The 14,898-nt window shown below is 51.7% G+C and overlaps 1 protein-coding gene across 4 annotated transcripts in view; it reads left to right on the forward strand.

Annotated features, from left to right (window-relative positions):
* Window positions 1–563: 563 nt before the first annotated feature.
* The window catches only part of HIPK2 (homeodomain interacting protein kinase 2), a 61,484-nt gene continuing 47,149 nt past the window's right edge, over window positions 564–14,898 (forward strand). For 3 of the 4 annotated variants that reach the window (XM_078597157.1, XM_078597160.1, XM_078597159.1), the window contains exons 1-2: window positions 564–1,229; window positions 13,747–13,824. In XM_078597157.1, the coding sequence (XP_078453283.1) occupies window positions 13,806–13,824 (19 nt within the window). In that variant the 5' untranslated portion in view covers window positions 564–1,229; window positions 13,747–13,805. The remainder of the gene's footprint in view (window positions 1,230–13,746; window positions 13,825–14,898) is intronic. The other variant, XM_078597158.1, reaches the window with a different exon arrangement.

A 14,898-nucleotide genomic window follows, 5' to 3' on the forward strand; every position in this document is an offset into this window, starting at 1 on the left:
CCGAATGTTTCCATCGTGGCACCGCTACCACCACCGCCGCTGCTGCTGCTGTCCTCACACACAGGCGTGAGGGGACGCGCGCGCTACCGCTCCGCATTTCCCACCGCGTACACGCACGGGGGGGGGCGCCTCACGCGCCGATTGGTGCGCGCCGCACGTGACGCGTGACGGTCACGCGTTTAATCTGCATTGGGAAATATAAACCGTGCGTCAGTCCCCCCCCCTCACTCCCCCCCTGCTCCCTCGTGTCACGTGATCCGGCGGCGCGAGGCGACCCCCTCCTCTCACCCCCCCACCCCCTCTTTCCTCGTGACGCACTTCCGTCCAACGAACGTCACGGCACGGGGCATTGCGTCACCGGCGTCGCGTCGCGCCGACCAGGACGAGGCGCGACAATCGAGTGTCCGACTGCCTCGATTGAGCGCGCTCCGCTCGCCGGTAGCGATCGGCACGACGACGGTCCACTGATCGCGTCTCGCCGTCACCGAGCGAGAGAGGTGGCGGAGGAAGGGGGGCGTGGCTTCGGACAGGGGAGGGGCCTGCATCGCGCGCCCCCCCCACTCGCGACCCCGGCAGCAGCGGCAGCGAAGCAGAAGCAGCCGCGGCGCAGGAGCAGCAGCAGCGGCGCGCCGGCCCCGCGCTCTCATCGCCGCCCGTCCGCTCTACTAGAGTAGCTAGACCACATTCCGGTCGTCCGCCTCTGTCTGCTGGCCAGTCGGGCAGCCAGACAGCCCGGACTGTATCGCCGACTCCGCAGCTTTAGTCGTCAGCTGGTGGGGGGCCAGCGGCGGCCTGCCTGGTTGACTGACCGGCTTGTTGACCGGCCGGTTGATTGGCTGGGCTGGTTGACCGGCTGACCCCGGTCAACTAACTAGCAGACTGGCGGCTGGGTTGTCCAGCTGTTGACTTGGTCGGTTGACTAACTTGGCTGGCTCAGCTGGCTCTGTTCACTGCTTGAAGCCCTGCCCCCCCCCCCCCCCCGGGGGTTGACGCTGATCCGGCTCGTTGGCTGTGCTGGTGAACCGGTTGAGTAACCGGTGGACGAGTCTGGGTTGACCGACGACTGGGGGCGACCGGCCTTCTCCGAGTCCGAGCGAGGCGTTGTGGTGGAGGGGAGGACGCGGGCACCGCGTGGGGTCGGGGGGGCCCGGGCCCGTGGTGGAGCCTCCGGCGGGCGTCTCTACCATGCATCGCGGCCCCGGCACCACTGAAGAGCGCCCACGGATAAGGTGTGTGGTGGTGTGGTGGTGATGGTGGTGCTATTGTGTTGTCGTGGGGTGGGAGAGAGTCTCTTGTGCGGACAGCGGTGTGTGTCAGTGTGGTGTGCACTGTATATGTGTGTGTTGGCAGTGTTTGTGTGTCTTTGTGTTGAATGTGGGCTTGTTGCGATGTGTATTGCGTGGCTTGTATGTTTGTGTCGTGTGTGTGTGGTATGCGGGTGTGTGTATAATTGTGTGGGTCACAGTATTACTACAGTGGGTGTGGATAGGTGCTCGCTAACAGCAGTTCCCCCTCAATCGCCTTTGCGGCTACACGGGGGCATATTTGTCTCTGTGGTAGGTGTTTAATGTGTGCGTGTCTTTGCGGTGGTGTGTGTTTGTGCTCTTCTTGGGAGTGTGTGGGAGTGTTACTGTGTGTCTCTGCTGTAACGTGGCTGTGTGTGGGGTACGTACATCGCGTCGTGCTTATCGATCTGCACCACGAACCCGGTCGACCTGGGTTCGACTCCCGGACACGCGGCTTGGCTCTGTGGATGTTGATATCACAACTTGTCGTGGGCCTCCCCAGGGGACGTGCAGACATCGGCACTAGGGAGAGACAAAGGCGGCGGCTCGTGGCGTTCACCACCACCCCGTCACCACCGCCGGCTGGAATAGCTTTTCGCTAACATCACTTTACCCATTATTCAATTTGACTAACGGGTGTGGTGTGGGATTAGGGGGGGGGGGGTCTTTTTCTTTGTGTGTGGAAATGGGGGGGGGGGGGCAAGCCTCCCCCCACTTATACTGCGGAACCGATGGCGTCTTTTGTGCGGTGTTCGCCGCCTTTAATCCTCGCGGCGGCAGTGGTGGTGGCGACGTGGACACGGGACGAGGCGTTTCAACACGGAGCCGCGTAGACGACGGCGGTGGCTGGCGGTGGTTGTTTGCGGCTCAGTTGTGCGAGCAGCAGCAGCAGGGATCATGAAGGGAGGATGACAAGAGAGAAAGGGGGTCGTCGCATGGCGTTGGCAGCCAAACAATAACCCCTCTCTTTCCTCCTCCTCCTGCTGACTCGTCCCTGGCTCGTGGCTTCATTGTCACCATCCTTCGACGATTCGCGTCGCCGCCGCGTTAGACGCAGGCGCACGGAGCGACGACCCCCCCCCCCCCATGCACGAACGGTCGCGGGGCTGAGTGGACTTTGACAGCGATGGCAGTCCTAGAGGAAGGAGATAGAGAAAGGAGATGGGGGAAGGATATAGGGAAAAGAGGAGAAAAGATGGAGCGGGAGATCGGTTGAGAGTATGGGGTTGGCGTGTGCCCTGGGGTGTGTGGGGGGTTAGAGGGCGATGAAGAACGGAGAGATGAGGGAGATGCGTGAGTAGATGGTGGAGAGAGTTGAACGAGGAAGATGCAGGGCAGGCAGCTGGGGAGGAGAGGAAAGCCGAAGAGGGAAGTGTAGATGAGGGACGTTCGAAGGAGGTGGAGAGTGGAGATATGTAGAGGATATCGACCGGCAAGGGAGAAGAGACGAGGACGGAGGTGAAGAGAAGACGGAGGAGAAACGAACGGGAGAGACATTGAGAGAGGATAGAGACGTCGTGGGGGTGGCATTGGAGGGAGAGAAAGCGAGAGATGGAGGGAGTGGGAGATATGAGGATGAGATAGAAGTGGGGCGGGGGGGAGAGATGGTGGAGTCGAGGTGATGCAGGGAGAGGAGGCCGGCTTTGTTGCGTCTCGTACGAACGCGGCGGGCTGATGAGAGCCAACTTTTGTTCCGACGCCGACATTGTTTGGTCCCAGAGCGGCGGCGGAGGCGGCGGCGATGAGATCGCGGAATAACAAACATTAATGTGGACAGCCCGGGACAAAGGGGATGAGTGTTCTCTGACATCAACGCGCAGCGGCTGACGGCTTTTCGCCCTTAAGTTGCTTCACTCCCTCAATCTCTCCATCTGATTGCTCACAAAAGCAAGCCGGCAAAACCAGCAGCTGGCCTTAATTACGAGTACACAGGTTCGAGATGCACCATCGCTGAAATAACCCCTCAAAATAGCGCACTGTTTAATCAATAAATCCACCCATCCCCTCCTCCCCACCGCCTGTTTGCCCGTGGCTGGCTAAGGTTAGGCGAGCACACGGCTGCTGTTGCATGCGGTATGACCTGCCTTTGTATAAGCGAGCAGAAATCTGGGATGAGCCTAATCTCACCCGGCCCCCTAATCACCTCCTGTCGCAGACCCCTCGTGACTTAATAGATTAATTAAAGGGCTCTGTTGTGCCGGGCCCAACTCTCGCCCACTGTTATCGGGGATGGCAACAGCAGCGCTCGGTTTTGGTGGCCGTCCAAATCCCAGCCAGGGCCATCCAAAGCCTTGTTACTGGTCCCCCCCACGTACAAATATATTTTTTCTTTTCCCCCGGACAGAAGGATGCCTGTCATGGAACACTGTAATAATAATAAGCATGAGAGGCACGGCTTAGTCAAGCTGCCATATGCTTTAGTAATTACCCGGTAATGTGCCTTGGGCGTTTATAATAAGTCTGACGGAGGCGTACGTGGCCCACGACTTGAATTCGTGCAAAGTGAAAGACAAGATGCCTCGCCGGCGCGTCGCATCGGCCCTCCGCGCGTCCCTTTAAAGCGTGAAAGGTAACGCTTTGGTAATTGCGGTCACGCGGAGGCTTGGTATGAGAGCCAGGTGGCACGGTCAGCCGTGAGACGCGCCGTGGCCTCTCTGCAGAAATCGATACGCTCGCTCGCCCGTTCGGCCCGCACGGCGAGTGATGCCTTCGGGATAATTTTAGGGGCTGAGAAGCGAGCTTGCTTGCTTGCCTGCGTGAGAGCCGTGGTCGGCCGTCTGACCGAAGAACCGGCCGGTCAACTACCGCCTCCCCTCCCCGTGCTATTTGGCTTGAAACCCAAGCTTATTTGCTGCTGCCTTCGAAAAAAAGGTGGCCGCCCCCAGGCGGGCAAGGACTTTAATAGTGGCCTGAAGTCATCTGTTCACGGGACGATGAATACGGTATTCAGGCAGCATCAAACAGCCGCTTTCAGTTACGAGTCGGCAATTCTGGGTCTTGTCACAAGCCAGGGCTTGGATGTTCGGATGAAAGCAAAATTGTGTTCGCAGGCCTAGCGCCACTGTGCCGAATGGACGCCTCTTTCCATTAGAAGGGCCATAGGTACGATGAGAAAGAATTTGGCGACCAGGCCCGAGCAGCGGCTGGCTTCTGTTACAGGGCGCACGCTTGGACAGAATGTTCGGCCGCACTTTTCAGCATTGTGAGACCCTTGGGTAGCCTGCGAGGAACCTTCTGGTGGGCACTTGATTTTAATGTTCAGCCTACTGCTCTCAGACATACCCAGGTCACTCTTGCAAATGAGACTCTCCTGGGCTTTTGAGTTCTCACCTGGTTAAACAAAGGAAACTTGAAATATACGTGGTGGGATTATTGTTGAGAAATATATTGGCTCCAGCGGTGAGGTAGCGGTTGTTACACTGCACTTCCAATTCGGTGACATGAGTTTTGATTTCCCGCTACAGTCAAAATCAGTGGCGAGTGATACCTGAACTGGTCCTGGGCACCTCCTTTACCAACTCACACTAACCAGAGTGGTGAAGTACGGTGACACAAAATCCCCACGTCTGTCTCGACATGGAGGCCTTCATCTCGCAGTGGATTGATCGAGGGCTGTAAACTCTGACATGTAGATTTCATCTTCCGCATGCCCTTGTCAGTCGCTTCAGTGCAGCGGCGTAGCCGCGTTACGGTCTGCTTGGGATATTTACGTTTGGGATTGGGAAAGGGATGCAGTCACCTCTGGCGTAATCCTGTAACCGTTAAACAAAATAATTATGTACAGTAGGGTCGTTATATTTGTATCCTAATTATTCTCCACTTAAGCTCTCCCGATAATTAAGGTGTTCAACTTTATTTTAAAAATACTGTAAATGGATTTACTGTCCCGTGCTCTGTGTCATTATCCAAACAAACTGGTCGTGCACCTTGACACAGCTCCTTGTGATAACTTTGGCTTTTTTGAAAACGCTTTGTAATCTATACCGAAAACAGCCGCCCTGTCCTATGACTTACAAACGCTGGGTTTTAATGCATCGCTGAGCACCCAGTATTTTAACGCTGACATTTAACCAAACGCGTTTCCGTTGTGTTTTGCAAGAGGCTTGCGCTCGCGTACCGACGCTCGTTTCGCACAAACTGCTTGGAAACGGCGGCTGAATACCGCTATTGTGGAGCGAAATCAAAGGCGCCGCTTGTGTTGGAGCGGAGGTGGTGGGGGGGCTCTCTTTTTCTTGTGCTTAAAAGGGAGCACATCTCAAACCGAGCCCCGAGTTTATCAACATCAACCACCGTCGGGCCCGGTTTAAGTTAACTCCGGTACGGGGCGCTGTATTCCATTAAAGGGCTCATTTAGCGTAGCGTAAAAAAATTTGCAGCGGGGCAGCGTACGCCACAGATCTCTGTATTGAGCTTGGGATTTGGCGAACCCTGTGAGAGGGGTTTTAGATGGGATTTGGGAGCAGCTGAAAATTTGCGTGCTGTGTCAGCACCTCGGTTAAGCTGCCGCTTGCGAGAGGGCCTTAATTAGTTCGCAAGGCTGGTTTTATTCGTGCATTTTTCCTCTGCTCCTCTGAATTAGAACTCACGCCCGTTTAATCTGGCTGACTACTTCTGATCTGTCTACTCCTCTGTAAAGTAATCTGTGTCATTTGCGCCATCTCCACTCATTATTGGCTTTGTAATTTTAGTCGAGCTGCGAAAGATTTTCACGCATAAAAAAATACAAATCGAATTTGTAATGTCCTCGATTATATGAAGAGTGTGTAAAACGTATAGGAATTTGATGTTCAAAGAGCAAAGGTAGGTGTGCAGATGCCTCCACAATTAGTGAACGGTGATCGTTAATCACGCGCCAGGCTGAGTAATGCTCTCGGCAGAATTCCATTCGGTTCAGGTGCTTGGCAGGCCCCTTCCACCGCGATGAGTGTGCACGTGTGTCTCGGCTTCGATGTTGCATGACGCCAATGTTGCTGTGCACTCGATGCATTTTCCAGTTCCGTTGCATGGTGATTGCGTTAACTCCACGTGTATATTACACACGACTTATCTCGTGTGCACATTCGAGTGGTTTTCTAAAGGATCGCTTGAATTTCTGTTTTGTTATTTTTCCGCTCCCTTCTACCAGAGCGATAGGAATATCGCAATCGGACCTTTTGGACGCAGAGTGCACAACGCTAATACAGGTCGCGGGCCCAGTGGTTGGCGCGCTGCGCTGTGTATCTGGCGACCTGGGTTCGAATTCCGGCCAATGCCAACAGCAGTTGTGAGTGGTATCTGGAACCAGTTCTGCCCCTGTTGACCCTCCTTTGCCAATACCGTTTACAGCCTCGAGCCAGTGATGGATATTCCACATTCATATGGCGGGGGCAAGTCTATCCATAGGACAAAGACTGTTGACTTCTCCACAAAGTGGTGCCTATTTTACGGATCCTAGAGGGATGATGGGCTGAGTTGAGCCACAGCCTTCTTTGCAATTTGCAACCATTCAATTTCAGGCTGGAATACAGTATTAATGCATATGTATTCGTTTTGTGTTGTGTGTCGTAAGCCATCATGTGGCGGCGCTGACGAGGACCCTAAATCCCTCTGTAGATCTGAGAGATGTGGGGGCAGTGCGAGTGTGTGTGTGTACGCGCGCTCAGTGGATATGAAAGTGCGCGTGAGTGTTTGCAGTGCGGTTGAGCGCTGGTGCGTTCATGCCTCTCGCTAAAAGGGAAGTGCCTTGGTAGCTGCAGTCGTCACGCTGATTGCTTGTCGTCACGGTAATTGCTGGTCGTCACCCCTGCGTTTTCGCCAAAAATGTTGAGGAATTATTTGAGTATTTTTGAGGGATGGCAAGTCACGTGCCGGTTGCCGACTCGCTCGTAGCTTGCTCACGTGGATCTCTGGGCAAGGGCGAAAAAAATGCATTCCGAAGAGTTTAGGCTTTTTATTTATCATGCCATCTGTTCTTACATTTCACGGAGTTTATCCCGACAGCATCTCACATCTGACATTTGAGCTTCTGCGCTCCAGCGTTTGACCTTATTGTTCTGGTCGTCGCGGCCTCCTGCTGCGTGCCAAGTCCGAGTATGGAGGAGTCGCATTCAGCGGCGGGGACAGGGCCGACTTGGGAGGAAGCGTCGAAATTCCTAAGATAATGCCCTACACGGTTTGCATTTTGTAATGGTTACAAAGTGGACAAGCGATGCGTTAAAGTCACGCAAGAATAAACGGAAAAGGAATCGAGCGGCGTTTCGCGAGCAGCCGCTGAGCGTACATGGAACAACGGGACGTATGTGCGCACGTCCAGTGACAAAATTAGACGTGAGAACGTTGGGAATTTTTTTGGCTTAAGAAAAAGACCATTCACAGAATCTGTATCGAACCCTGGTTGAATCGTGCTACGGTTCCTTCGCCCCTTTCAAAGTCCAAGGGAACATAAATTTCTCTCTTCACCGCCATAAATGCTGGTTCCCATACGATGCGCGAGTGCGTTGACCGTAGAGAGAGTCGGAGCCACTGCTGTGCACGTGACAGCCTGTTCCACCTCTCGAGGCATCGCATCAAGGGTACTCTGGGAGGGTTTTGTAATAAATATAAAAAAACACTATTGCTCAGTTTCAAAGAAATACCGCAATGCTACGTTTGTGCGTAATGTGAATAGATGGGTCCAATCTATAAAAACAATGAGGCCTATTAAACCGGCCATGACAATAACGCATGACGTATTTTTGGAAACGCCGAACGTGATGTCAAGCATCTGCGGTTGCGCGTGTTAAATTGCGCCGATCTCCACATGATTCACGGTGTAAAAGCAAAAGGACTATCTACCGAGCGCAACGCAAGAAATCGCACACAATCAGGAAATAATGTGTTAAGTGACCGCGCGTATGAGCGTGGAAACACTTTGGCGGTACTGTAATGGTTCCAATTTAGTTTTGTGTTTTTATCCCACGCTATTGTGACATTCCTTTAAGAGGTTCTTTGTTTGCAAAAAAAAAGATGTGCATTTTTTTTGCAATAAGGACGCCGCGCGAGACAAGGCAGCCACAGATGTTACACATCGCGCACAAATTCCACTTTAAAGCACCGCCTCGTCGTTTTCGTGAGCGCCAGAGGAAGCACGGAGAGAAAAAAAACAACCACGTGCTTTTTTTCGCCGCCTATCCGAGATGTGCCCGTTGGATGAAGAAGCGCACAAGACGACACAACTGCCAGAAAGTTTTTGAGTCGGCCGGGCCGCTTTGGCTCGCGTTTGGGCAGGCAAGCGGTATTCGCCGGGACGGGAGGTTGGGGGTGGGCGGGGAGGAGGGGGGGTGCCGGCGGGTGGGTCCGGTTCACTCGCTGCTGGGCGAACTGTAATAGGCATGCACGCAGCGCAAAGCACGCACAGCGTGTTCCCAAACAGCGCCTGGCCCTTGCATTCACCTCCCCCCTGTTATGAGAACACTAAGCGCGCCGGTCGGCGCAACGCTTTACCTTACCCGGTTATGGTTATTTATTGGCTTTCGCGGCGTCTGTAGCCAGCTTGGCAGCTTTACCGTCCCTCGGTTTGAAAACCATTCAGAGTTGAAAGCCGTTGGGTAACAGTTTTTTGTGTTTTTTTTCAGGCCTTTGTAATTGGTGTTCAGAACAGACTTTAAAGAGCCGCAATATACGTTTTATTCTGGAAAAATTGGCATGCGACGGAGACGGTTTGGCAGTGTATTATCACTCTTTTTTGTGTGCTGTTGCTTACAGGAATTCCATCTTTTCAAGGTCATGGCCTGTTTTTTTAAAAATAAAAAATCTTCATCAAACGCAATAACCAGGGCGTAATGAATGCTGGACGGTAATGGCCCCAATTGAAAGGGATTTTAACCCAAAGCGCGGGACGATGTGGCGGTCGGCGCCCCAATGCTGCATAATAATTGGGCGACGTGATCAAATTAACGCAAAGTTTGCAGACGTACAGTCGCATAATCGTTCGTTTGTTGTTCACGAAACTACGCTGGGGGCATTTTTACCATGTAGCTCTGCACGAAAGATTTATTGATGTTTGCCTTTGTGCGTGATCACATGCAAGCCAGTTTTTTTTGGGTTGCTCATATCTCCTGCAGTCAATTTTTCAACTGGAATTTCACAATGGTGCTGATTTTGCAGACTGCAATCGCGTGAGAATTTTTTGCCCGATCTGCAGCTTGAGATACTGGGCACTAAAGATCATTTGCCTCGAACGTAGCAGCAGCCGCAGCTGCCCTCCTCTGCTCTTCGATTAACTGCAGGCGATATATTTTGTTGTTGTTGCCGAAGATTATATGGCCAGAATGGTTCGATTACCCTTTATCTACGGTGCCTAAGTCTGTCCCTCGCCATCATTTTTATCAGCCTGCCTGAGCCTCTCATTTAGTTGACTTGCCGCTAGTCAACACCGCACGGTGCTCGTACAGTCAATACGTGTTTGGCTCCGGCCGTTAAATCTTTGTTTCGAGATTAGTGCAGCCTGCCTGTTGTTTCCTTGATTCTTGGTGGAATTAACAAATACCGCACACCAAAAAAAAAATCGGCTCTAATTTCATCTCGGGCGACACAAGCAACGTGAGCGGTGTGGTTGGCGGCGCATTGATATCTTCACTAACTAACTGTACCGCACTACGATGCAGCATGTTTCCCGCATTGCTCCGTAAATGGCAGATTTGTTCCGTGGTAACAATACTTTTTCAAATACGCTCCCGAAAGCCATTCCTGCGTTTGTCGGAGCAGCGTAGAATCTGCCCTAGAGACAAAGACATCACGTTCAATAATTAAATTAGTATGCTGCACAAGAGGGGAAAAAAAAATCTACTTGGCCTCTGTTGCACGAAAATGCATTCACAGGCCTCGGGTTCGCTCGCTCAGGAATTGTTTTCTCAGGCCGTTGGAAGTTGCTGATTTTATCTTTTGTTCGGCAGAATGCTGGTTGCGATGATGAAAATGCCGTGCTTTCGTCATGCTCGGCCTGTGTGTTGCAGCTGCACGTCTCCCAACAGAACCCTCATTCACCCGACGATTGCAGCATCCCCTTCGTGTTTGCTCCTCCGTGAGGCCTCTAGCTCAGCGCGGCTCCCTGCATAACCCTCGGTATTTGTGTGGCCTTTGGAGCGCGGGTGCGGAACCCTTTCCTGACTGGAGAGCTGAAAAAAAGGAAATAATTCCATCCATTCTCAATCCACCAATGGATGAAGGCCTTGCCCACACCATGTTGGTTATGGAGGTTTTTTTATTTGACATTACTTCGCACTGGTCAGTGCGGGTCGGTGAAGAGGAGGGATGGCGATAACTTTGTTGAGACATCACTCGCCACTGATGTTAGCCATTGCCAAATAGAACTTTCAAATACCTTTGGTGGGACCATACTAACACACACACACCTCTCGGTTGCTTCCGTCACTGCAAGAGGCCCGTGCAGTGACGGAAGTGATTGGGCACGCTAAAATTAGAAACGCGGTGTTGTTGCCAGGCAGAAAATATTCCCCTCTTGTATCCGATTAGTGCGCCTATGTCGCTGTTACTGACAGATACATAACCACGGTGGGCGGCTTCAAAGTGATAGGCCTGTGAAGAAGCTGTGGACCCTGTGCAATGACTGCAGGCTCCCCACCCCTGCTTTCGAGACACTGCTGTGTGTGTGTGTGAAAGAGTTGGCACAGTGGTGAACACAGGTGGTGCATCTGCCAGTCATATCAGTCGGTTAACCCATACCACCTGGGTCTATCACACGACCTGCCAGCGAAACCCTTCAATGCTTCACGTGAAGGCCTCAAAGTGCACCTAGCTTGGCACAAGCGCTGTGGTGATGTCACTGCCGCTTAGTGGCGAATGGCGGCGGTTTTTATTGAAAGTTTCGAGCAATGGTGCATAGTTCACCCACTGAGATGTGGACCCAGTGATTTTCATTGGAATCCCAGCGTAGGCTGGACCTGTCTTGGGCAATAGGGAGACAAAGGTGGCCAGGCACAGTGCTGTCTACAACTTTTCCACGTGCACAGTGCCGGTCTTGATAGGTGCTTGCGAAGTGACATTCCTCCAACAGTCTTAACAGTCCACGAGGGACATTTGCCTTTGTGCAAGTGTGTTGGGAAAATTACTCTGTTCAGTTGAATATATTTCAATTTACCCTAAAGGGAACAGCTTAGTTTGTTGATTCGCATTGCTTAGGGAACAATGGATTTATTACATTTTAGGTGAAGGCTTATAAATCCTCTGGCATAGGAAAGGAGGCATCAAGTAAGCTCGTATTTAAGTGCATGAGGTAATTGTTTCAGCGCTTTTGTTGCGAGAAACCATATTAACGATGTAATTGGCATTCTGCTGTTGCGTATTGTTAACCGCATACTGATAAACACGTCCTGAATTTAATTAAAATCATTAGGTTCTGCATTGCTGCAAGAGAATGTAAAGTCTCGTTCCTGGGTTTGTTGTATGAGTTTTGCGCTTCAAGCCAAAAACAAACAATTAACCGTTTGGTGTTTTCGTGCTGGGGTCCGCTGTGATTAATCTGGCCTATTAAATAATCGTTTATTATCAGTGTTATAAGCACAAGTAGCGTCTCTCGGCACGGGAAAGAAACGAAGGAAAATATGCGGCGGCTGCGCAATTGGGCCGAGCGCGCGCACGCACGACATCTCATAAACATCCTATCCGGGCTGGAATTCTTTAAGTGCCACGTAACCTCTCTGCGGGATTGTTACTCATGCAGAGAAGGAGGTCAGATGGCATTCCCAAGAAAGGGAGGAGAAGGAGGCTTTTTTTGGGTTTCATGCCGAGTTCATCCGAAAGTGCTGATTCATTTGTTGGTGATAAACTGGGAACAGTGGTGGTTGGCTGGGCAGTGGAGGACCTAATTTGCTCACGTTGACTGATGGCAGGCACGCGGTTTGCAACATTTTTTTTGCTTGCTTGTTGTGGCTTTTTTGTAAAGGTGTGCAGGTGGGTAGGACAGCGGGGCCGCGTGTGCGTTGGTACGCGTGTGTGTCCGTGTCCCCGTGGAACAGCATGCTTAGACGTGCTGTACCGCCACGCGTTACACAAGCCATTTAAATTCACTCAAACACTCAATCCGAAGCACGTGCAACTGCGCAGAGAGAATCCTTAATGCAGAAGCCAGGTGAGGTCATGTATAAACAGCACAGCTCTTACGAGGTGGACCTGGGTCCCTGGGCTTGAGTACAACCTTCAACATTGGGTGGCGAGACCATATCACCCTGAATGCGCCCTATCTCATCACGTCATGAAAGCTAAGCAGGGATTTGAGTCTGGTTAGTAGGGAGACTTTTCTGGCAATGTCAGGTATTGGAGGCTTGAGCTGTGAGGTGGCCATGAGATGTCAGTACACCAACGGATTATTGTAACCATCTGTGCAAGGTTTTAAGTGCAACCCCACCATACCCATATGCTTTCATTCTGGGTGCTCTGTTTTTCTTCCACTGTATGCCACTCTTTTCTGCAATTGGCCAAACATATCACTGCCACAGGACCCTCTTGAAAACATAATTTTCAGACTCGCTGAGGATTTGATGGATAAAGGTCATTGTTGTAATTATTGTAATGTATAAGACAGGATTAAGTTACTAGTGTTCTTGAGCAAAGAGGCTTACAAGTACAGTACGTGGATTTATGCTTCATTTAATCCCCAATGTAACAATAGACACACTACCTCTGCAAGGTCTTAACGATAGCGATGGCCGGCTGAATGCGCCACTGTGAAAGCAGAACGCGTTGGGTTTTTTGGGTTTTTCGCGAGCAATGTGCGACGGGGTTGACGTCGTTTTCCTTGCAATTACGCACGGACGTATTGAGGACATGTCCGCGGCGCAGCGAGGGCGTTCTCTCTCTGGCGTGCGTGCGTGCGCGCGCGCGCGGGCGAATATTCCCATTGTCTCTATTTGCATGTTTCTGGCAGGGAAGGGCGGACATGACAACCTTGATGAATCGCGCACACAAACACGTTGTGGGAAACTGACGCACAGGGCTTCCACTCTGACCGTGCGCGGAGAGAGAGACGCGCGTGAAAAATAATATTACCGCTAACTACACCAGGAAGGAGTTTTTTTTCGTGGAACTTCGGAGTCTTTTCAAATTGGATTCCTATTACTCGCGTGGTTGCCAGTGAGTAAGAACTTGACAGAACTGCGATGTCGCTTCTGATGCTGCCACTGGCACGAATCGAAGGTTGTGTAGAGAGAGACGGCATGTCAAGCGCTCCGAATTTTCTATGTTTTGATTTAGGAGCAGCTTAAGTACTGGAGCACAAATGAACATTTTGTGTGCGTGGCAGTGGTGGCGGTGGCAGTGATGGACGGCGCCATCGTGTTGTTGTGCCTGAGACGCGTTTAATCAAATTTTATTTCCTTCCCTTAGGGTGCGGGCCGGTAATTACTAATTAGCTATGCAGCGCCCGTGGCAGCGCACAAAAAAAGCGCTGATGGAATTAATTGATTTCTTTCTTTTTATTGTGCAGGGAAGGCAGTTCTTCATGCTTTGTTGAGGAAGACAACAGGGAAGTGTCAGCACTGACTGATGATAATCAACCCTGCCGGTTTGTAGTGCAATTTGCAGAAAATTATTTGTATCAGCGGTTTGATTAATTTTATCACACCTGCTCGTTAAAGCCACCCAGATTACGCTAATGTATTTGCGGGAGACTGGGCAATATCAAACGCCACCAATGTTGGTGTGAGGTGGCCGCGTGGCTCAGAGGTCAGAGTGCTGAGCCGGCACCGCTGAGGCCACGAGTTCGAATCCCGGCGAGAATAGCCTGTAATTAAATGTGGGGTTTCAAGTGCAGTGGGTTAACAGTCTCAGCCCGATCGCCAATGACTGCTCATACAAACCCATCATGCTTAATTTGGTTTGTCACTTAATTTGTCTGAATTCCAATTCCCAGAATTAAATATCAGTTTGAACATTACCCTAATGGCAGAGCGGGTTGGAAATTGCTGCCCTGTACTGTGTCACGTGGAAGGATTTCAGAGGTATTTTGTGATATCTACTTCCGTGGGCTATTCTGAGTTCAGAACGAATTCTCACGCGATGTCGACAGGACAATTGGTGCTGTATAGTAAAGGTGCATCCCGACAATTGCCTGTTAACACCTCTGTCGATGGACGGGCCTGCACTGAAGGGTATTTGGCCTACTCGTCGTGGACGCTGGTCAGATGTCTTCGGAAGAGGTGGCAGCACCCACATTTTGACTCGCCACACTCAACCCATTTAAACTTCTGGGGTAAAATGACAACCGTGGAAAAAAATACCCCTCCGCTGTTTGCGTGCGGGATTATTTAGCAGGCCGGCCAAACAGAACGGGCAACTCTTCCTCCTCCTCGTTGTTTAATCGCGTAGAGACCGCCGCCGCTGCCGCGTAGTTTGTCTGCTGCTGAGTTCAAGCAGGGTTGGTAAGTGGGAGGAGAGGCGCACGGCTTAGCCATGCTCCAGTAAAGACAGCCTGCAGCTGATCAAAGTGCGGAGGGGGGCCTGGGATTCGCATTCCAGAAATGAGGACTTAAAACATCAACCATAGTTAACGTTTTTTGCCTGCCGCACCCCTTCAGCTCCCCCCCCCCACCCTCTAACCGCCCCCTGCCCCCTTCCAGTTTGTTTTGTATCGCATGCC

The sequence above is a fragment of the Lampetra planeri genome, chromosome 8 (assembly GCF_965212315.1).
Source record: "Lampetra planeri chromosome 8, kcLamPlan1.2.h2, whole genome shotgun sequence".
NCBI classification, from domain to species: domain Eukaryota; kingdom Metazoa; phylum Chordata; class Hyperoartia; order Petromyzontiformes; family Petromyzontidae; genus Lampetra; species Lampetra planeri.